The following is a 24,639-nucleotide window of genomic DNA, read 5'->3' as shown; positions in this document are numbered from 1 at the left end:
TCCCTGGATTATGCGAAGAAAAATGAGCCCAAACACAGACTTGCAAGACACGGCCTGTATGAGAAGAAAAAGACCTCAAGAAAGCAGCGGAAGGGACGCAAGAACAGAATGAAGAAAGTCAGGGGCACCGCAAAGGCTAACGTTGGTGCTGGCAAAAAGTGAGCTGGAGATTGGAGAACAGCCGAAGGAGTAGATTCTGCAGTGCGTGTCTGCAGTGACTGCGACTTTGTTCACGAGAGGATTTAATAAACTGTAAAACCTTCAAAAAAAAAATGACTATGAGAGACTTCATATATTATCTACCAGATAACAATCCAATTTCTTCTTCACTGGAACAAGAAAAGAAAACTGAAAAATCATTGACTCCAGTCCAGACAAGAGGCACACAAGACAGCCAGAGTGCTCTTGATGCTGAAGACAGCGACGCAGCGGAAGGGGAGACAGATGATGGTCCATTACTGGTGTCGAGAGTGAAAGTGGCAGAAGACGGTTCTATTATTTTGGATGAAGAACGTTTAACTGTGGAAGTTTTAAGGACAAAAGGCCCCTGTGTTGTTGAGGAAAATGACCCTATATTTGAGTGTGGTTCTACAACTACATATTCCAGCTTTAAGAAAAACTATTACTCTAAACCATGGTCAAATAAAGAAACAGGTATGTTCTTTCTAGCCATCAGCATGGTAGGAACTGATTTTTCTATGATTGGACAACTTTTTCCTCATAGAGCAAGGATAGAGATTAAGAATAAATTTAAACGTGAAGAGAAAACAAATGGGTGGAGAATAGACAAAGCATTCCAGGAGAAACGCCCTTTTGACTTGGATTTTTTTGCTCATTTGCTCCAGAAAGTTCTCGCAGAAGAAGAGAAAAGAAAACAAAAATCGACTAAAAATCAGAGTGCAATGAAAAAATCTTCCAAACTTCGGAAAAATGTAAAAGGTAGTGAGTTTACAAAGAAGTGTGTGGTGGAAGCATGTGATCTTCCTCAGTGGTGGTAGATTTGCCTACCGTCCCATGGGCATCGAGAATCTGTGCAGCTCAGGCGGAGATCATCAGAGCCTTCAAATAGAGGGAGTTTGTGTTTCTTCATTTTATCAGTTGGGCTAAAATAGCACCCTTTTCAATTTTGTAGTTGGCATTGATGCTGTTGACATTGTTCTGGTATCTAGGCATTGTTGTAGCTGATCATAGAACTGATCAAATTGAATAATAAATTTTCTTACTATCAAAAAAATAAATAAAAAAAGGAATATGTAAACATTAAAATATCTGTGGGGCCAAGCAATGGCCATGACTCATCCACATGGCTGACACTGACAAAGGATCTACAATCTGAGGTACAGGGTCTCAGGATAAATCCTGAAGGGATTTGACTGACCTTATCATATTCAAAAGCTACAACTCTTGTTGTATAGGTCTTGCTTTATCTTGGTCTTAACCATCCAGCAGAAAAGTATAAAAACGAAGTATAAGAAGTAAAGCCATGCTGTTATGTTGAGCTGTAGGGGACTCAGGTAAACAATTTCTGATGATGCCAGTCAAGCAGAAGACCCAATACTATTATGGACTACTGCACTCTTCTAGAATATTTTGCTGAGTTTACACACCTATAATATTCAAATTATGGAACTTAATAAAAAAAGGGGATACAGAAAAAAATAAAAATAAAAAAATAAAATATCTGTGGGTAGTGGAATGAGATGATTTTTTTTTTTTTGCGGAACCGGGGATCGAACTCAAGCCCTTGAGCTTGCCAGGGAAGCGCTTATTCTACTGAGCCATCTCCCTGGCCCCTAGATGATTTTTAAGTTTATTTATTTTTAAATGATTTTAAAAGTAAAAATATAATAAATACACTGAAAAAAGTACATGGAATTCCCAAAGGTGGATTTTATAGTAAAACACAAGATAAAATTAAGTACATGTTTAGGATAATACCTGATCCTTCTGAATTCTCATCTCGTCAACGTCACTTTCCACATACTGAGGGTCTCGCGCGGGGTCCTGGATGTCTTTCAGTGTGCTGATTCTCTGAAATCACAGTTCTCTAAATCATTCCGTGCCAGGATGGCTACCATCAGTCTACCAAGCCAAGCTCCCATCCTCCCCCCCTTCTGGAAGGCTCCCCAAGATCTATCAGGCTTTTATCATCAGCGGTGAGGCCCTCTTCACAGCCCCCAAGGCCTCTGGCCTCCTTCCCTTGCAGATGCTGTCTCTGGCTTGTCCAGCAGCGAGAACTCTGCTGAAAGGTGCAGCAGGAGCCGCAGCCTACTCAGCTTTTCACGTTCACGGTGCTTTATTTACTACAAAGGTTGAGTAAATGTTTAGTTGAATTTTGAGCATGAGAGATAAAAACAAAGTTATCATATTGGGCCTTCAGAACATTTCCTATAACTGTAAAATAGTGCTAAAAATTCTAGCTTTAACCAAATAGAAATACATACCTTTGGTGGAAACAGCTTTTCATAGACTTTTTTCCACAGCTCCATTGGTGTGTGGGCATGAAACTTTCCAATGTCATTGTCAGGAACAGGAGGACGTCCTGAAATAGTTTATTCCAAGTGACTTCACTAATTAAAACACTGCAAACTATCAATAAAATAGGTGAACAAAGCAGAGATGTCTCATTTTTTAAGTGACCATTAAAATTTACCTTTATCCTCTATAGCAAGACTACAGTACTGGAAGAGCTCAGGAGGAGCGGGGAGCTCTAGTTCTCATTCTTCACATTCTAATGTTACAGCCCCTTCACATTAATTCCAGATCTTGGTCTGACCCTGAATCCCTGGATAAATGTACTAAGGCTGTAACACTCTAGCATCATTTGTATTATGTAAAACTGACACAACCTAATGTCCACCAATAATCAATGAAATAAATTACTATGCAAAACCTTGCTTTGTAACACTATCCAGTGGATAAAATAACAAATAGACTTGTATGGAACATTATGGAAAAACCTTAATGCACAATCATTAAAAATTCCAAAATGGTAGCTTACAGACTGATAAAATTATATTCAAAAAGTTTTTCCATACACCACACATGTACTTAAGTGCACAGAAACTAGAGAGATATATGATGCATTTGTTCCTTATATGTATTATCTTAAGTTTTTACAAGGAGACTCATTCATGTACTGCTTATATAATTTATTGGCATCGTTTTCTCCTGCCTTTCTTCCTCTCTCTCCTTCCTTTTTCCCTCCCTACCTCCCTTCCTCTCTCCTTCTCTCCTTCCTTCCTTCCTTTCTTCCTTATTACGCTAACGTGTGACTTCAGGGCTTCCTGAATGCTAGGCAAGTGCTCCACCAAGGAATCAGACCCCCAGCTCACTTGTGTAATTTCATTTGAAAAATTTAAAAATTTGCTGTGACTTTTTGGCAATTTTCAACCTGAGCTTTATTATCTTTATGTTTATTTTTTTCCATTTTCTATATTATTCACCAAAGTTTTTAGTGATGATCTTCCAGGCCTCCCTGCCCCTTTGGTGGGAAAGGCACTGATACGTTCCGTGGATCTCTGCCAAACTCCTCCGTGCATATGTCTGTGTATTTTCCATACAACCTCATCACCTGCAACTGGCCGCTGATCTACTACCACAGTGAAGACACTGACCAATTCCATCACCACAAAGATGCCCATGGTGCCCTTTTATTTTTTTAATTATTTGTTTATTTAGCACAGGGTCTTGCTATGCAGCTCGGAATCATAGTGATCCTCTTGTCTCAGCCTCCCCAGGGCTGGGATTACAGGCATGCACAGCATACTGTTTCGGTGGCCAGCACAGCGCACCTGGGGTTCCAGGGCTGGCACGGCATGCAGTACCTGGCCGGCCCTATGGTGCCCTTTTAGAGATACACCCTCTTCTTTCTAACTTCTCTCTTCACTTCCCCACCAAGAGTCCTGTTTCCATCTTCTGACAACTAATTTGTCCTCCATTCTAAAGTTGCATTTCAAAAATTTTCAAAAATCTCACTCCTCCTAGCCTTCCCTGACTGGCTTTTTCTCATTTAGTGTAATTCCTTAGAATTATTTTAAGTGGATTATTTGGGGTACTGTTGTTATTGTTGGGTTCTTTACAGATTCTAAATACTAGTCCTTGACAGATACATGGTTTAAAAATAATTTCTTCCAGATTGCAGCATGTCTTTTCCTCTTCTACACATGAGCGTTCACAGAGCAAAAGTTTTAAATCCTGATGAGGTCTAAGCTCCACAATTTTTTTTTTTTTTTTTTTTTTTTTTGCGGAACTAGGGATTGAACTCAGGCCCTTGTGTGTGTTAGGGAAGCACTTATTCCGCTGAGCCATCTCCCTAGCCCCTCTCCACGATTTTTTAACTCAGTAATTATCAACCTTTTTCTGATCTCCACCTATTCCCATGGGTAAAAGAATTTCATCAGCATTATCTATTACCACACACAGAAATTCCTGCTATTATTTCTCCTTTAAATTAGGTTGGCACTAATGACAATTATAAAAATCAGACTTCATGACTGCTCTTTAAGCAAAACCACCATTCCTTTCATTACTCTTCAATCTATAATCTCATTACAAAGATCTTTACATTTGAAGTCAAATAACCTTTATCTTAGAAGAATAAGAGAGGAATGGAAGATAGAAAACTGCCCATTACTGTGTTACAAGCAAACCACACTGTCCCAAGAGCATCGTGAACTGCTAGGCTCAAAGATCTTCACAAGGAAAACCACACTGGTGTACAGATAAGCAGCTTGAAATATGAGCTCTAAACTTGCCCCTTGGTGCAGAAGACTATGGAATCTGAGTTTAGGAAATACACCCACTAGAAAAGCAAGCTGTTTTTTATAATGAAAAATTAAGGCATACCCTCATTGGTACCACTGTGTTCTCTATGGTTTATTCTATCATTTCAGCTGTGATTTTCCTAACTATGCTCCCAGCTTATTCTAAACTCAAGGAGCTAAAATTTAAAAGTATCTGGAGAGCATTGAGAGAGAGAAGATATCCAGGCACGTATTTTTGGGGGACAGAGATTAGAGGTGAGTGTCTCATGTGGCACCATCCCTCCAGCCACACACGTGGCAACATGATGCAGGCCATAGCCATGTTGGATGCACAAATAGAGACACACAAAATGACGGCGGTAAGAGAGAAACCAGAAGCGCTGTGTGCTGAGGATCAGGGAACATGGAGAAGGATAAAAATCAATAAGCAATTTAAAAAGGTTGAGCAATCTTAATAAGCTCACCAACCTATCTGACATAAGGAATCCAATCCCGCTGTGATAAACAGTGGTTTATTCTGATCCACACATATCGATTTGCTACATGGAGAAGAAAAAAGATTCTAATTTAGTTTAGCAATTAAATAAGCCCCACACTCCAAACATGAAAACTAAGTTTTATATCTAGCCAATGATGAGAAAAATTGCCCCAAATGAACAAGTGAATATCAATTAAAGTGATTTCAAAAATTAAAATACACCATAATGAAGATTATAAAGAGGAAAAAAAGTGATAGACCCACATCACCTTAAATCCAAACCAAGAAAAATAGAAAATCTAAGAATGAAATATATTAAAATTTTCAGCTCAATTTCAAATTAACATAAGAAAGTAATAATATAGGGAAAGCTCCTAATATGGGGAAAAAGTAAAACAAATCAGTATACAAGTATTTTCTTCCAGTCTCAAAATAATATTATATAATATTTTACTTGCAAAATTTGACAAGTACTTAAACAATATGAAAAGCAAGAACAGTCTAATCAGCCCTTTAAGAATAACCTTCTGGGGCACTTTCCTGATCAGGAAGCAAAATTTTGGGGACAACCAATCAAGTGAGGTAGAATTAGCAAAAAAGAAAAAAGAAATAAAGTTTTAGCAGTACCTTTTATCAATGCCAAATGCCAACTGGTTGACAACTCCACGCATTTTTAGTAATAGAGCTTCTGATTTACTGGTAAACTTTACAAAACAAGCAAACGAAAAGGAGACAAAATTCAGGAGAATAAATTACATACTCTGCTTTCCAATCATCAGATCCAATAAATATGACCTTGAACAAGTACAACTGCAGAAAGGATTATGATTTGTTTACCCAACAAATAGAATGAATAGACAAAACAAACGCAAATAAAGAAACTTCGGCAAGTGCAACTCTCTATTCAGACCTCCAGGGTGTATGACGTGGAAAGGACTTGTTTGTGCACAAATCATTTTAGCAACTCAAAAATACTATCATTGTCACAAAATTAAATATATATATATATATATATATATATATATGTCTAAATGAGTTTACATGTGCACGCACATGTATGTAAACATACCTAGTATGGTTTAAAAGAACAATTCCTAACAGTTGGTTTGGCTAGAAGATAAGAGGCATATATCACAAATAACTTTTACATCCAGGGACATATTGCTGCCTTCAAAGCAGTCAACATGGGACCTGCAGACCGGTACAATACTGACACTAACATTATTTAACCTGTTTTGGTTTTTTTTTTTTTTTTTTTTTTTGCTCCGAATGCCCTCATGGCTGGTTTGGCTGGTTTGGCTGGCTGGAGAGTTGTGGGGATCGAACTACAGCAACCTGAGGCTGACAGCTTTGTGGAAGCAGCCACTTAAACAAATGAGCTAAGGCCAGGCCCCCATTTAACCTGTTTTGAATTACCTTTGAAGCCTGAAAAATTAAGCTACTGAAATACTATAACTAGAAGAACCACAACTAGAACACTTTTGTAGACTGGAAGGAGGTGGATATTATTAATAATTAAAGCCTGACATCAGATGAAAAACTCAGGGTACCATACAAATTGTGTGCGTGTGTGTGTTACAGGAAACTGAACTCAGGGCCTTTGCACAGAGCCACACCCCTTTTTATTTTATTTTTTTACTTTCTGAGCTGGGGTCTAGTTAAATTGTTTTGGCTGGGCTCAAACTTGGGGCTGTTCTGCTTCTGCCTCCCCAGTCGGTGAGATTACAGGCGTTTGCCTAGCTTGCTCAACAAATCGTTTATGCTGAGATTTGATTTTTGAAAATAAAAAATCAGAATGACTAAGATGTATGGAAGCAAATAAAGTGACCTTAAACTGAAAATATAATATAATTAAATAAGTCAAAGACATCAATTTTTTGGTTCCAATTGCAATTCTTCAAGATAAATTTCATTTTGGAATAAGAACAGGCTTCCAAGGACAGTATCCAGGGGAGAATACTTTGTAAATATCCAAGACTTGATACATTTAAAAGAAAGTATTGGAGGGGCTGGAGAGATGGCTCAGTGGTCTAAAGCACCCACTTGGAACAAGCTTGGCAAAGCACAGGGACCGCAGTTCGATTCCCCAGCACCACATGCCAGCCAGCCGCGCCCCCTGCTGGGCTGAGCTGGCCACACACACACACACACACACACACACTAAATAAATGTTAAAAAAATTATTAAAAAAAAAAAAAGAAAGTATTGGAAAAATTTTGATGCTTCTAATAACTTTTAAAATCTACACAGAAAATTTTCATTCAATTAAAAACACAATTTCCCCACTTAATTATATTTCTATACTTATTATATTAGAGTAATGTTAATTATTATATTCTTAATTTAAATTTTATATAATTCAATTTTTACATTTAAGCAAATTTTATTTACTTATTTGGGGTACTAGGGATGGAATCCAAGGCCTCCCACAAGTCAGGCCAGTGCTCCAAGCTGAGCTACATCCCCAGCTCTTTAAAAACCATTTTACTCTGAGGTAGGCACTTGTTAAGTTGCCCATGCTGGCCTCAAGTTTGTGATCCTCCTGCCTCAGGTTCCTGAGTAGCTGGATAGTTTTTTTTTTTTTATGAGCAGAATATATTTATTGGGGAAGGAAAGCTCCTGTCCTATAGAGGGAAAGAAGGGGTACCTGAGCAGATTGTCCCCTGGATAGTCTTATTAAATATACTGATTTCATTATCTGTGATTTTAAAAAAAGGAACCTAATTACAAACATATTTCCAAGAACATAGGGTTGTGTGAGTGTTCACTATTTTCTAACTCAACTCTGTTGAATCTATCGAAAACAGGCTTCACATACAGCTGTAGACGTCTTGCTTAGAACAAACTCAGGGTCTAAGAACTCAGGATTCCCCAGAGCAACTCATTCCACTTTCAGGCCATGATAATATTAGAAAGTTTTTCTCCTGACATAAATTATCTTTGTTGATTCTTTTCAAAATAATAAATAATATTTTCTAAAGTGCTCGGTCAATCTGTAAGTAAATGGAATTCAAACATAAAAGGCAATGATTTTTGAAGAAAATACACAATGAAATGTATCTAAAATGTTATAGAAAGTATAAAATTTGAAATAAAAAATCTTTTTGGTACCAGGAATCGAACTCAGCACTTCATGCTTCCAGGCAGGCGCTGAGCTATACCCGAGGCTCTGAAAATATATACTGTTTGTGATATTTCATCATAATACCATAGCCATGAAGGCAAGGGCTGTGCCATGGTGACTCCAGGAGTCTCTGATTTATAGGAAAACAGACCTTAAATAATTACTCAAAGGTGAGGGAAGCATTTTTTAATAAAAATGCTTTTATAGTACATATCGTATTTAAAGGATACCCAGTAAATTTGGTCCTGCCATGGGAGATGATGGCAATAATAATTACAAAAACCAACATTTATTAACATTTGTTCCAGGCCCTGTGCTAAGCATTGCACATGTACTCCCTGTTAAACCTCAACAGAATCCTAGGAAGAAGGTATTATTTTTATCCATTTTAGCCAGGAGGAGAGTTGACTTAAATGACTTGCTGAAAATCACATTTGAAGGGGGGCAGCATTACATCAGAGTTCATGTTTTAACCTCTACAACAAATGGACTTTTTTAGAGTCAACAAAGAACATGAACCTAGGGCCCTGCACATGTCAGGCAACCACACTGCCACTAAGCCACAACCCAGCGCCACATGAAGTCGTAACAGGAAACTCCAAATGAATAAACACGTAGTCACTTTATCTCTGTAAGTGTGGTTGGGCTTTATGGGTATGAAAATATTAGAACTTTGCTCCCAAGAGAGGGAGGTCACGTAGGAGCTTGCGGCCCACGTACATGACCCAGCACTCTGTAGGAAGAGGTCTTTGCAGTGGGAAAGGATGGAAGAAGTTCATCACCGAAGGCATTTACTATACATCAGGCTGCTAATTTCTCCAAATCTGTTACTCTCCGAGCCCAAGGGACAAGAAAAGAACATACCATCAATGATGCTCCATAATAATGTGCAACAAATCGGAGTGTCTTGCATATCACTTTTCTCTTCTCAGAGTCAAAATCCTGTAGAAATGTCACAGAAAAAAAGAAAAAACAAGGGAAGAAAACTAAGTATCTGTAGCAGTAAGAAGCAAATTACATGTAGAAACATTCTTTCCTATTATTTAAAACCCACCCTGAGGAGTAGGACTCCATCGCCTAACTGTGTTCCTACAGAGACTGAACGAGCGCTTCAGGTTTTTAAGCCACAGCTATCAGATCTTTTCTTTGTTTAAACACTTAGCTCAATAGAATTCAGATATACGCACACATTTTACAGTGTGGAATACCCTAAGGATTCTCTGACAAGCAAAGATAAGGAGAAACTAATTGTCTACTTTCTTCAATTTCAAAGTTGAAAAGAGAGTTCTATCCCTCAGTGGTTACAGATTCATTTTCTAAATCTTCTGCTTTATTCCCATTCTGACCACTGTTTTTATTTTAGGCAATTTTTTTTCTGTCCCAACTATATCTTTGTTTCCAAACCCTTTAAGATGTGTGACTTAACTCATCCCTTCCAGAGTGATTTTTATTCCATCCTTATTTTCATACCTCCCCCACAGAGCATAGCCGTGCACATCCAATAAACTCAGCTAAAGTGGAAGAGCTTACCTGAAAAATATCATATTTACTTCCAATTATGACCAGAGGTACTGGAAATGGGTCAATTAATTCACGATCCTGTTAATAAATGCATTTGAATAATTTATTGTAATTGTTTATTGCCATGTGGCTCAGAACTTTCTGTTTACTTCTGAGAATAGGCCATTTTAAGTCACTTGCTGATTTATCATAGAATTTGATTCAATATTAACTCTCATTTACCAAGTTATATTTCTTAAGTATAAAACTAGAAATGGCAATTCCCCAAATTACTGTTTTTTTGTTTTCTTATACTATATTAACTGCTTGTTGCAACCTCATGGGCCACAGACTGCTGTTCTACACAACTGCCTTCAAAGAACTTCTGCTACCATCACAGCTACGTTATAATTAGTTTCAGATGATGGAGAGATACAGAACATATTACAGATACCAAATGAATGTACAATACAGAGTGACAGTGAAAGCTGTTAAACTGTACCTCTTGCTTAAATTTGTAGCTTCATCTAGTCTTTGCCAGATGACTTTTGTACAGACTGGCTTTTTATCTTCATTTTACAGAGATTATAAAATCAATATCAAGCTATGACTTTAAAACTCTATTTCTTTTGATTGGGGTAATATGCCATAACAATCATAGTAGATGTCTAACAAAAAGACACAAGAAATCTTTTTCCTTGCTTTGCTCTTACTGAAGTTTTATGAAATTGTTATAATTTTCCAGTGAACAGGTTCATCTACATCAAGTGAATTTCAAGTCATGCATAAAAATCTAAAGAAGTTGTTTGTGATGTTATCTCAACTACATATGGGGCTGAAGACTCCAGGAACAGGACCGGCAGAACTCACTGGGTGTTCCTTCTGCAGGTTACTCCATCTCTTCTGTCTCATTTCAGAAGCTGCTTTAGAATTTGTCCTTCCCAGTTTCATTAGCACTTTATCTACATGGCTTCTTGTGGCTTGCAACAGATTTTCCATAGTTGGCCAAAGGTCATTAGGTTTTGAAAGATCCAGAACAAGAACAATAGAAAATGTCCTGAAAAAATAAACCCCCAAAGACTCAAAATAATGATCATTTTGAAACACCAGTGTACTGAAATTTATCCAAGAATAATAAAATATAGCTTAGGAGAATTTTTAAAAAGCATTGTTCTAAGATTAAAAACAGACCAGAGTTACAGTCTTATGTATCCCAATACTTCTGTGATATTTCAGTATTACAATCAATAGTAGAACTGAAATTTGTTTCAACTAAAAACAATCCAGTTTAAAAAAACAAGCTGCAAGCATTTGGGTCCAGCTGAGCTATGCTACATGCAACTGTTATCATGTGCTCCAGAGGGAAGCAAAAGACCAGTAAGAGTGGCAGCAGGGACGCAGCACAATCAAATGAGGCAAGGAATGCATTTACTGATGGGAAACTTTCCAACTTGTTTATAATTTTTACAATAATCCTTTCTAGAAGATGTTATGATATCTGTTTCATGGAACTAAAGACTGATCACAGACCTACTGACTAGTAAGCCATATAACTCATGTTTGGCTTCTAAGTTCCATGTCTCCTTTCTGTACCATCAGCCTCCCCAAAAGCATACCTATGAGCACCAGAGATTCGCCATGTGCATTATACCCATTTGGACACTGTTCATGCGCATCAAACAAATACATGCACACAGCCAAAAAAACACCCCCCCAAATAAAAACCAAAACCTTAAAAATGGTCAAAGGACTCAAATAGCTATTTCTCCAGGAAGATACACAGATGGCCTTACGTACAGGAAAAGATGTTAAACTTCCCTAATCACTCGGGAAATGCAATCCAGACCACAAGGAAAGCATGTCCTCTTGGCCACTGGAAAGGCTACTGTTAGAAGGAATAAAAAAGCTAGGAAGTAACATGAATTGCTGAGGACACTGAACCCCTGGCACATACATCCCTGGTGGGAATACAAACTGGTGTGGATGCTGTGGAAAACAGCATGGAGGTTCCTCAAGAAATTAAACATAGAATCACAATGTGATTCAGCAATTCCACTTCTGGGTCCCTAATAAGCAGCTCAGATTTGCACGGATATGTGTATACCAGGGTGCTTAGAAACATTACTGATAATAGTCAAAAGGCAGAAACAGCCCAACTGTCCATGGATGGATTAATGGATAAATAAAATGTGGTATGTACTATATGGTGTATTAGCCTTAAAAAGGAAGGAATTTTGAACATGCTACAACCTGGATGTACCCTGAAGACATCATGCTAAGTGAAATACACCAGTAGCTAAAGGGCAGACACTAGATGGCCTCGCGTGCACGATGTGCTGAGTGGTCAGATGCACAGAGCGTGAGAGGCGGCTGCAGGACTCGGAGGAGAGCCTCGGCCTGGGAAGATGAGGAAGCCCTGCAGACGCACAGCAGTGGGGGTCGCACAGCAATGTGGATGCACTTCCCACCACTGCGTTGTAAATTTAAAATGACAATAGCAAATTTTATATTATATGTATTTCTCACAATAAAAACAAGCATAGATAAACCTAGTGGTATTTCAGAAAATGGTCGTAAGGATGTAGAAGCATAATCATGGGTCAATGTGCTCTTCATCAACAGGACAAACACTCTGCTAATAGGCATGGAAGAATTATATGTTATTTGGTTATTTTGCTTAGGTCAAGTAAACCTGCTATTTTATGTAATTTATGCAAAATAGCTACTAAATTCTGCATGGTTGGTCTAAATTTAGAAAGTAATCTTAGACATTAGTTATTAAATTTTTCAATAAAATTACTGTATTATTAAACATCTCAGCAATCATTTCTATGTCACTTTAATAAGCTGAGAAACAGTTTAAGTATAAAATAGTAAAATAGATTTTTTTTTTTGAGACAGGGCCTCACCATATAGCCCAGGCTGGCTTTGAACTCACAGCGATCCCCCTGCCTCACCCTGAGCACTAGGATTATAGGTGCATGATTGGGCTAAAATAGATATATTTTCAGTAGTAAAAAAACCTAATTTTATTTTCAAGGTTTTAGTATAGTTTTATTTCAAACAACTACTATGGTTTAACTTTTCTATTGTGGTAAAATGTATATGACACAAGCATTTATTTTTTAAAATGAGAAATAACTTTGTTTTAAGAAAAAGAAAAATGGATTACTCAATTATTTTCTAAGATGAAAATTTTTTGTTTCCCAGTACTGTGGGAATACTTGCTTTTTGCTTATTTCATAGCAAATGATAACTAAAAAAGTTTTTAAAAAGAAAAACTTCTCTCTTTAATTTTTTTCCCTGATATTTGATATTTGAATGCAAGGCTTTTGTACTAATCTATATCCCTAGTTCTTTTTTCTTTTCTTTTTTTATTCTGAGGTACAGTCTCACTAAGTTGCTAAATTTTCCAGGCTGGGCTTCAATTTGTGATCCTTCTCCCTTAGCTTCCCAGGGTGCTGAGAATTCAGGCATGTGTCACCACACCAGATTAAGAACAAAAAATATATCTTAAAACAGGAAATCACACCACAAGAAATGTTCTATTACAAATAATCCAAAGTCTGTGGAAATTTATAATTTTATGAACAGCTATTTCAAAGGCAGCAAACTGCTAATTCCATTGGGCAACATTATCTCCTTTAGTGGCTGGGCTTTGTCTAACACAAGAGAATTATGTGTCAGGCTAATTCCAGTCCAAAAAAATGCTCCCAGACCAGCAACTGCCTCAGAAGTGAATGTTTTCCAGGAACGCTCTGGTTGCTCAGTCACTCAGGGCCAGGCCCTAGCTGCCTTTCCCCATGTTGCCCTCAGCCTGGCTCCTCTGGCCTCCAGCTGCCCACAGTAGTAGGGAAAAGAAGTAGTAAAGAAGCTGTGGGAACACAGGGCTTTCTGCAGAACCCAGAATTCCCACAAACCTATCAGGCCCAGAGAAGGGGACAGGACGACCCAGGTTGCAGCAGGTAATGAGTCTTCATCTTCTCAGCCTCTGGCCATGCAAAGCGGCTGCTGGGGCCCCTTTGCCTCCACCCCCTCCCCAGCTCTCCTCAGCCACACCACCTGGAGCCACCAGGATCCCAGGAAGCTCTGCTTGTGTCCATCACAGAGACAAATGAAAAACTATGTTGCTGGTAAAGCTCACGTTTCTGAAAACTAATGGCATAGGGAGATGGTGATTATAAGTTAAACAGCAAGATGTAAATGTGTTTATAAAACATGTTAAATGTCTATAAAGTCTATTTACAAATATGGGAAAGACTGAAAGACAGCACATGTTAATAGTGCCTACGTGATTCTCTTACTTTCTTTGTATTTTTCTGTACTTCTCCAAGTTTTCTTTATGAGCATACTTTGGTTTGTAATTAAATTAAATTAAAATAAAGTAAATTAGAAGAAAAAAACCTCTGGACAAATGAAGCCAATACTATCTGTATCCAGCTAGCTCTGCCCTGATGAGAAATAATTCCACATCCTAATGATCTTAATGCCTGAAATGTAACAAATACTTGCCAAGCCTTTTGTCTCTGGTCGAGGCAGCAGAAATGGTTTATGTTAATTTCTGACAAGAGCAAGAGCCTTCAGGCTCTAACTTGCTTTTCTTGGCTAGGATGAGTTCCCAGGAACACTGAGAAATGTTACAATTTTCCACATGTGATTTGGCCAACATGTGGGAGGCACTGTCAGAAAAGCACCCAAAGGGTCTAAGGTTCCCCCGTAGGTCCAGTTCTTTAAACTTGCTTTGTATTCCAATACATAGCCTTCCTCTGGATGAAACCTGATGATGTTAATTCACGTTAAATTTGAAGGTAGACTTAGACTCTCCCATTGCAGAAAAGTTCCAAGCTGAACTAGTTCGCACTGAGATGGATAGTGCTAAGAATTAACTTTCCAGATTTATTTTTGCAAATGAATTCATCACCCAAGTATTTTTAGATGTAACTTTTTGTTAGTGGGCTTGCAAAGTGTGCTACTAGTGGGAATGCCAGCTCTGCTTCGTTCAAAACCTCTTTGGAAGCATTACAGCGTAAGTATGTAGAAAGGAAGTGGGCACGAACCTTCAGAAACATCAAACTGTCGCCTCAAGTTATGACTCACAAGAGCCTACACGCAGTCACGCTGTGGATGCTGCATGCACTCACAGCTTTCCTGACCCGGCTCACTTACCGCAAAGTGTCACTTGTGATTGGTATGCTGATTAAGTCCAGTAAAGAGGTTCCTCCACCCAGTTCCCAAAAGTGAGCAATATCTTTTGGCTAAAAGAAAAAGTTTCCTTTTAATATTTTAATTTTTATTTGTTAATTTTAAGTGCTTCTTATACCTCATTAGCACCTGCCAGTAATAATTCTAGGTACAAAATGTTGCAGTCCTCAATCAACCCTTTCTCGACAGTCAAACATCCTTTCTACCCCACCCCTCCAAGTGTGCCAAAGGTCCCATCCCACAGAACAGAGGTGAAGCACTGAGATACACCCTCCACACGTGTACATAAAGGCCAGCTCTGGTAATACCTTGGTAGGACACATACGCAGGGCTCCAATTTTTCAAACGTCACATGTAAGATACACTTAAACAAATTTTAAATAAAATCAACCAGTTGACAAACACATTTGGTGTTCTAGATAGAGATAAAACAGCTGAGTAGGACAACATTGTGGTTTAGGAAAACAAAAGTTTACAAGGTAAATTAGATATACAGCTAAGGCCTGAGGAAAAGGGGCAAAGGGGGCAGTCTTGGCAGCAGATTAAGAGTACCTGAGCAAATGTCCAGGCAGATAATCTACGCCTGGGTCCCACAGCTGCTGGCAGGCTCCCCTGCCAGTGCAAAGCGTTGGTGGGGGTGCGGGGTGCCCTGAGGCTGACTGACCGCTCTACCTCTCAGGACTCGAAGGAGCAGCAGATGGACAGGGCTGGACAGCCAAGTCATTTGGAAATAAGACCTGCCATTCCTTGAATGCCGTTCTAGACTGCAAACTAAGGATGGCATCGCTGCACCTACCCTGATGGCAAGAAGCCTTTAGGCCATCAGAATTCTAGAAGGATCTCACAAGGTGCTTCCACTTAGAGCTCTTAGGGAACACTGAATCTTAGAAAGGCACAAGGCTTCTAGAATAAATTTAAAAAGTCCTGCTTAATGGTATAAAATTTAGAGGGAGAAAAAAAAAAACAGGAGAGAGTGAATCACACGGATTTTTATATTATTTGCTGCCATAAACCTGGCAGACAAATGCACACTAAAGAAGTCTATTTGCTTACATTACTAGTAATAACACTATAGAACAACAAGTTTCATTGTAGACATTTCTTTTTTTTTTTTTTTTTTTTTTTTAAGGGAAGGGTCTCCAGGGTGTTCAGGGTCTCACTACTAGATCGGACTCGTGGTGATCCACCTGTTTACAGCCTCCCAAGAGCTGGGATTATGGGCGTGTGCCACTACGCCCAGTCTCAATTGCCATCTCAGCGTGCCCTGGTGGTGGGGTGCCCTGGGAGTGGGGCAGGCACGGCAGGCCTGGGATCCCCGGCCCCTGTACCTGCTGCAGGCGCTTTAATCCGCTGAGCTCTTTGTCCAGCCATTCATTTCCATTATGTGCACACACTTTGATCATAGCCCCTCCCCTACTACTTTCCCTCGCCTTCCTTTTCTCCCTCCCAAAACCTTTTCCTCTTCTGTAATCCTCTCCCTTCAATTTTCATGCTGTCTTTTCTTTTCTTTTAATCTTAGACTCTACATATGAGAGAAAACATGGGATACTTGTCTTTCAGTCTGGCTTATTTCATAATGCAAGTTTTAGATGAATTTTAATTAAAAAAATTTTAATATGTTTTTACCTCATAATCTCTACAATTATTTCATTATATTTGAATTCTTAATGTTTGTGGGAGAAATTACATTGGAAAATCTCAATTCACAATTTCATGAAAAAAGATTTTAAAGCTTTTTGTTGGTGGATTCAGTGTATAAAGTTTTCTTTCTTTTTAATGCATTCAGTACAGGGTCTATAGGATCTCACTACATATATCTGACTTGTAGTGATCCTCCAGTTTTCAGCCTCCCAAGTCCTGGGACTAGAAGCTTGTGCCACCATACCCAGTCTCCTTCACTGTTTCAGTGTGCCGCGGGGGTGGGGCTGGCATGGCACTCTGGGGATTGAACCCCTGCCTGCGCCTGCCTAAGCAGGTGCTTCAGTCCGCTGAGCTATCTGGCCAGACCTTAATTTTCTTTATACACTGTCTAGTGAGCAAATTTTTGAAGCAGAACAATCTAGGAACATTTGCCTTTGTTATAGGAGAAGTGGGTCCCTGTGTTCTAGATTGTTCTTCCACAGAATTCACTTAAGAATGACTCCTGTTCTTGTGAGGACTCTGAAAGAGTCTACACAGGATTTGCCTCCCCTACCCACACATTGTTATAAGCTTTCCTTCTACGCTGAATAATTTCCAGCATTCCTCTGAAGAGACATTAGAGTGAAAAAAGGAAAATAGAGCATGTGGACTCAGTACTAGCAACAGTTTTTTAGGTATTGGGACCTGAATCTGGGGACTTGTCCCTGCTATGCAAGTACTCTACCACTGAACTACATCTCAGTCTTGTATTTGCTTTTTTTTTTTTTTAATTTTATTTATTTATTTGTGTGTGTGTGTGTGTGGCCAGCTCAGCCCACCAGGGGGCGGGGCTGGCTGGCATGTGGTGCTGGGGGATTGAACTGCGGTCCCTGTGCTTTGGCAAGCTTGTTCCAAGTAGGTGCTTTAGACCACTGAGCCATCTCACCAGCCCCTTGTATTTGCTTTTAATACTAATAATTTAGATTTTGAAAAGTATATTCTCATAAATACTTCAAAAGTCAAACCCATATTTTTAGCAGATTTTAGAGACAAAAGGCAATGCACAATATTATTCACATTTGAAGAACAGTAAGTAAGCCAAAGAACTAACTGTGGGAAAGTAATGTTATTTCAGCATTTTACGACAGCAAATGGGAAAGCTGGAATGTTCTCATAGTTTGAATTGGCTTCGGATCAGCTGGATCCCATATGAGGCCTAATGGCACACAGTTCTGAAGTATACACCTGGATGTGCTTAGTGGCTGTAGATAAAATGGAAGCCAAAAGCAACGTCATTGTCACGACTTCACCAATAGTACTGCAGTGTCCTTATGAACTCACTGTGTTATGACCTTTTGCTCTTCTTCCATACGTATATTCCAAAGCTAAGGTTGGCTTTGCTGGCTCGTCCCTGTACAAAGAAGGCAGAAAGTGTCTCTGTAAGGAGCAGGTGAGAGCAGCTTCTGATGTTATCTTATTCCATTCACTTTTTGCTTCCTCTTAAAAACTTTATTAGTACAGAAGTTACCTTAAGTAACAGCACTGAGTTAAAACATTATTTAAAAATGTATATGAGATAAGCCTTTTTAAAACTGTCTTAGTGAATCCCGGCATGCTGGGAGGATGAGAAAGAGGACCACAAGTTTGAACCCAGTATGGGCGACTTAATGAGATCATGTTTTGTTTTGGTTTGTTTTTTAAATTGTTTTTAAGGCTGGGGATGTAGCTCAGTTTGAAGGCTCTGGGTTCAATTTCCCCACTACTATAAAAAACAACAAACAAAAAGTCCTAGAGAATTTTAGTGGTGACTGCAGAGGTGAACAATGGCCCCTGCATGATGGGGCAGCCCCTGTTGGTGTGAGTGGGAAGGAGACAGGGCCAGCAGTATCCACGGTTACGCTGGGTCACCAGCTGTCCACGGTTCAGCCACAGAAGCACTGACATCAGGTTTATCCTGCCTTTGTGTGGGGAACTCGAAACTAATGAATGTCAATTTACTGGGGACTTCAATATTAATGCCATATTTGTACAGAAATCACAGCTCAAATATGGGCATCATAAGGTCAGTGAGCATTGTTAACAAATTTCATGAAAAGTCTAAAAACACTGATTCGGAAAATATTAAAATGATTTGATGAACACTGCATTTTATTGCTTGGTAAGTAGTTTTACGGTATATATTTCTTTATATTTAATTTTTTTATTGTGGTAAGGTACATAAAATGAAATTTACCATCTAACTATCTTTGTGTAGACAGCTCAGCAGTACTGCATATACCCACACTGTTCTGAGACTTCTCACCTTGCAAAACAACTCCACACCCACTAAACAAACGGGGACCTCCCTGTTTCCCTCCCCACGGTCCTGTTCTACTTTCTGCTCCTCTGCACTTGACTCCTCTACACATCTCACAGAAGTAGGATCAGACAGTTTTTGTCTTTTTTATTACTTCACTTAACATAATATCCTCAAGGTACATTCAAGCATAACTTCCTTTCCAAGGTGGAATAATGTTGGCATGCACTGATTTTTAATTTTTTTTACTGACTTTTAATATGAAGAACAAAAAAGAAATACAATTTTAAATATGTGATTTGTACATTTATATTTCTTATTTTAAATTTTACTGCTACATATATATTTCTTGATTCAAACAAAAAAGAATATTTGGCTATATTTCCTAAAAGACAAAAACCGTTTATGAAATATGATGCTTTTTAAGATAAAATTTGTGAATCTGATATTTAAGCTACAATATAGAAAGTATCCTTTTTTCTGAGCAGACTATCAAAGAATTAAAATTAATTTTTAATTCAGTATAGTAGTTTAGAGTATGTTATCCTGAACTAGATGGTTTATTATAGGAAACATGAATACAACCAAAAGAAAACCATGATTTCTAAAGAGGGAAGATGATCCAGGTGTCAGTAGGACAGTTCTCCTATGGCATAATGTTGTTGCTCAAAGGAATTACACCAAACCAAGATTTTATTATTTGTATTCTTAAAAAAAATATTTTTCAAGTGAATGATTTTCTTTAATGTGATCATAAGACCAAATTTCGTCTCTTTTAATGTTTTAGAATAAAAAGAAATATGCATTAGAATTAAAGGGAACTGAAATATTTTTAAAATTAATTGAAGTCTTTCTTTTTCAGCTTCCTGCCATATCTATTAATCATAATCCTAATGGTCAATCTGACTGCATGCTTCTACAGCATAAAACATTAGGCAGTATATAAAACAAATGGTAAAATATACGATTTGAGGATAAACACTGGGCATCAAAACTGTAAGCTTGACTAATTTAAAGATTATAATTATTGTTCTAATAAACCTGTACTAGGTAGAATAAAATAATTTAAATACCAAAGTAACACAGCCAAGAAGAATGGTAGTACTATTATAGGCTAGTAATTATATTAGTATTACTAGTAATTATACTAGTGTTTCCTCAGAGAGGTTTGCCCTGTGTTTTCTGACTTTTCATTAGTTCTACTTTATTTATTTATTTGTATTTTAGGGAAGGGTCTAACAGGGTGTTCAGGGTCTCACTACTAGATTGGACTCGTGATCCACCTGTTTACAGCCTCCCATGAGCTGGGATTATAGGCACATGCCATCATGTCCAGTCTCAATCGCCAGCTCAGGGTGCCCCAGGGGTGTGGCTGGCATGGCAGGCCCAGGGATCGAGCCCCCATTAGTTCTTTTTCTTTCTGGTGGAACCAGGGATTGAACTCAGGCCCTTGAGCTTACGAGGGAAGCGCTTATTCCACTGAGCCACTGCCCTGGCCCCCATTAGTTCTTTTTTAAAGAAGCTCTTAAAACTTATTCTAAGGCCTCATTAAGAATTAAATATTTGTTTGGGGTCTCAAAATCATTCCCTTTCCATGTCTTTCAGACTTGCACTTGCCATGTACACTACAATAAGCAGAAATGAATTTGAAAGGCTAACGTCACACTTACCTGTCAAGACACCGTAGGATAATAGTAGTCTTTCCCTGGAAATTAAAAAAGAAATACTGTTTAATGTCATCCATATGTAAAGTTGTATTAATGTTCATAAGTATGGCCCAAAATAGCTTTTCAAACCACTTGAATGATAAATTACCTAGAAACTAAAACTCAGAAACTTTCAGAATCGTTCTAAAGTTTGATAAGTGAAAAAAGTTAACGTCAACATTTTATCACAGAATAACTACACTGCTGTTATTATAATTATAAAGTACCACAGATGACAAATATTAGCAAATCACACCTTACTTTGGCGGTCAACTTGGCAGCTTCTTAGATTTTTTTCTCTACTCAACAATGCTAATTACTCGTTACGCTGATGATTAGTGTCTTCCAAAATGTTTTTTATTCCAATTACTGAAGTGGAAATAAAGAAAAAAGCTAACATACAAATAAAGGACATGTTGCAACTATGTTGGAAATAAGCACTTCAGAAGCTGGGCTAGCGTGCTTGGTTCTGGAAGATGCACTGTTACTCCAAGCCTCTTTTTCTGAGTCAGAAATGCAGGTTCGGGTCCCATCTCTGCTGCTAGCCATAAAATGTGGTCTCAAATCTTATCCACAAAGTAGCCCAGTGGCTTGAAAAACTATAGATTTCTTTTCTTTCTTTCTTTCTTTTTTTTTTTTTTTTGCTCCAAATGCCTTCAGGGCAGGTTTGGCTGGCTTGAGTTGTGGGGATCGAACCACAGCAACCTGAGCCTGACTGCTTTGTTGAAGCAGCCACTTAAAGAACTGAGCTAAGGGGGCAGGCCCCCCACTATAGATTTCTTAAGCTAGAAAAATTCTTTTTTAAAATGACCTCTTAAAAGAAAACAAGATAAACAAGAAACATTAGGAAAAACTCTGCCAGGGAAAATCTTTGGGCTTCAAAGAAAATAGTTTGGAAAACAGTGAATTAAGAAAAACACAACATATTATTATATGTTTCTTTTTAATTAAAATGCCTATAATTTTTACCAATAAGGTAATAAATTAATCCAAATTATGGGTGGAATATGCTCAAATTGGTTGAAATTTTTGTAATGAGACATAGAAAAAAAGTTGGGATAGCATATTGAAAGATGTTTATTGGATAGAGTTATACCAAATTGAAAAACTCAAAACAATCTAAATGTCTGCAAATAGAGAACTAGCTAAATTGATTAGTCTATATAATAATTTGCAATTATCAGGAATGACAATATAGAAATATACTTAAGTTGTGCGACACTTGTAATAAATTAGCATGATCCTGTTTTCAATTAAAAAAAAATTATTTTCCTGACAGATATCATGGTACACGACTTGTAATCCCGGCACTTGGAGGCTGAGGCAGGAGGAGCACGAACTCAAGGTTGGATTACACAGCGAAACTCTGCCTCAAACAAAGCCCACTAAAATCTTCTGCTTCTTCATGCATGTGCATGCACACGCGCGTGCGCGCACACACACACACACACATATTTCAAGGGATGTTACTATGTTAATAGTGATTATTTCCAGCTAATGGATTTGTAAGTAATTTACTTTTTTTAAAGAAAAATCAGATTTTCTAATTTTCCTACACTGAACATATATCATATGAGGTATATAAGATTTAAGTTAAGGGGGCCTGGCCCTAGCTCAGTCCTTTAAGTGGCTGCTTCCACAAAGCTGTCAGCCTCAGGTTGCTGGAGTTCGAACCTCACCACTCTCCAGCTGGCCAAAAGTGCCCTGAAGGCATTCGAGGAACAAAAAAAAAAAAAAAAAAAAAAAAAAAAAGATTTAAGTTAAAAAGTAATAATCTCTATAAAGAGCCAGAATTACTGTATTTTAGAATTGCAAGATATTTCAGATATCTAGGCAATTTCTTCAAAATTTTATGACTCTAGTATTGATTTAAATAATTTAATGATAATTTTATATAAATGTAGAGTATGTATGGTCACAATTTCAAATAATCATAAACTCAGTTCTGGGAACTGCAATCAAGTTTCAGGTTACCATCACAGTGAAAAATCCAAAGTTTAAAGATTCAGTAGTAAACTGTAGCCCTTTAAGAATATGTCTAGGGGGCTGGGGAGATGGCTCAGTGGAATAAGTGCTTCCCTGGCAAGCGCAAGGGCCTGAGTTCAATCCCTAGTTGCGCAAAAAAAAAAAAAAGAAAAAGAAAAGAGTATGTCTAGACTCTTGGGCTTCCTAATTCCTACAAATTCATGTAGGGACAATCAAAATGAATCTCATCTCCCCTCGAATGAGCTCAATCGTACCAGCAGCCCAGTCTTCTGACCCACCTGAGTCCTGTGACTCAGGTCACAGGTCCCCTACACAGGCCACCCTGACTCAGCCATTCCTGTTCTCCTTTCCTCTGAAATCCTTCTGTCTAGAACCCTACTTCCACGACTGGCATAATCCCTGACATCTCAACACCTTTGGAACGTTCTCTCCCCTTGAGGGCCTCTACTAAAACATGGCTGTTCCTTGGCTACTTCTTACTAGAAAAAGCCAGTGTAGGGGAACTCAGTCATCTTCCTCCTCCATTCCTCAGCCTATACAAATGATGGTGGGCAGAAATTACAGATATTTAGCAGAGTAGTGGTGCCTTAGTCCCCATCATCAAAACAGCAATCAATACTGTTGATCAGCAATGCTGTCACATTTGTCTAATACATTCTCTCTCCAATTTTTTTGCTGTAAATGTATGTGTTATTCTTGATCCTCTCTTTGGGTTGTTGACTTGGCCCCTGTTATCTGCATTGTTCCACTTACTGCCTGCCTTTCAAGCTTTAGACATCACTCTCTTCCAGAAGCTTTCCCAGGCCTCCAAGCTCTTGGGCAGGGGTGTGTGCCCTTCCTGTTCATCAGCACAGCATCTCCTGCTACTGTCATTGCTAGTAGATGAGCACAGGTACTTGGGTTCTTTCATGGTACAGAATGTGCCTTTCATCCCTATGCTCACAGGTACCAGCAGCATACATGCACATAAAAGATGTTCAATAAATGTCTGCTGAATGATGTATGAATGCAAGGTTGGAAGGTGCGACAGATAAAGGCGCTGTCAGTTTCATCAGAGTAACAAATGCCTCGCACATTAGTGGAGCACAGTTCTGGGTGTGTCTGTGGATGGTGGACATAGAGGTTGCAAAGTGAAAAGGAAAGACCCACTCTAGATGGGAGTGGCACCAACCAATAAGCTCAGAGCTTGGATGGAATAAACAGGGAAAGGAAAACAGACATGTTCCCTTTGCTTCTTCAGGAGAGCTCTGGTCTTTGCCATGGCCTTTGGAGATTCATTTCCAGTTTCTTTAGGCTTCCAATGCAGACCCTTCAGCTTTCTGACAGACTCAAACCAGACTTTGCAGTGAGCTCCAGGCCTTTGACAGCATCCTTCCAGATCTGCAGCACACAGACGACCATTCTGCATTCTTCCACTCTGATTCCACATGCGGCCATTACAATCCTACTTAGTAGCCAACATAATATTTATTTTTAAAGTATATAATTTTATATACTTTTATTTTTTTGCTACTTTAGTGAACCCTAACTAATGGAGGAAAGAGAGGAAGCAGCAAGGTAGCAGCGGGCCCAGGGGCAGGGCTGGCATGGCAGGCCCAAACTAATGGAGGAAAGAGAGGAAGCAGCAAGGTAGCAGCGGGCCCAGGGGCAGGGCTGGCATGGCAGGCCCACGGATCGAATCCCCCGCCCCTGCACCTGCTCGCAGGCGCTTTAAAGAATATATTCTGTAGTAAAAATTTATTTGTATCTTAAGACTAGTACTGATTATGTCCAAATTTATGTAAACCCATGTGTGCATCTATACTTCATAGGATGAAATGTAGAAATTGTTAAAATATTATGTTCAATATGAAAATCACTCTTCTCACAATAGCAAACTCATGAAATGAAATTCTTATTTAAAAATTTAAAATGTAAATGATCTCTATAATTCTTTTATGTTGAAGAGTTAAGTCCAGATA

At 38.5% G+C, this 24,639-nt stretch overlaps 1 protein-coding gene across 3 annotated transcripts in view; it reads right to left on the bottom strand.

The window, feature by feature from the left end:
- Positions 1 to 24,639, bottom strand: part of Dync2li1 (dynein cytoplasmic 2 light intermediate chain 1) — a 35,738-nt gene that overhangs the window by 6,615 nt on the left and 4,484 nt on the right. For all 3 annotated transcript variants that reach the window (XM_023711289.1, XM_023711290.1, XM_004627660.2), the window contains 10 exons: positions 20,657 to 20,691; positions 18,032 to 18,101; positions 15,035 to 15,123; positions 10,739 to 10,925; positions 9,899 to 9,967; positions 9,233 to 9,310; positions 5,872 to 5,948; positions 5,235 to 5,305; positions 2,445 to 2,542; positions 1,939 to 2,031 (listed from right to left, as the gene is read on the bottom strand). In XM_023711289.1, the coding sequence (XP_023567057.1) occupies positions 1,939 to 2,031; positions 2,445 to 2,542; positions 5,235 to 5,305; positions 5,872 to 5,948; positions 9,233 to 9,310; positions 9,899 to 9,967; positions 10,739 to 10,925; positions 15,035 to 15,123; positions 18,032 to 18,101; positions 20,657 to 20,691 (867 nt within the window). The remainder of the gene's footprint in view (positions 1 to 1,938; positions 2,032 to 2,444; positions 2,543 to 5,234; positions 5,306 to 5,871; positions 5,949 to 9,232; positions 9,311 to 9,898; positions 9,968 to 10,738; positions 10,926 to 15,034; positions 15,124 to 18,031; positions 18,102 to 20,656; positions 20,692 to 24,639) is intronic.

The sequence above is a fragment of the Octodon degus genome, unplaced genomic scaffold (assembly GCF_000260255.1).
Source record: "Octodon degus isolate 3935 unplaced genomic scaffold, OctDeg1.0 scaffold00020, whole genome shotgun sequence".
In the NCBI taxonomy this organism is placed as follows: domain Eukaryota; kingdom Metazoa; phylum Chordata; class Mammalia; order Rodentia; family Octodontidae; genus Octodon; species Octodon degus.
This window is presented reverse-complemented; position numbering and strand designations above follow the sequence as displayed.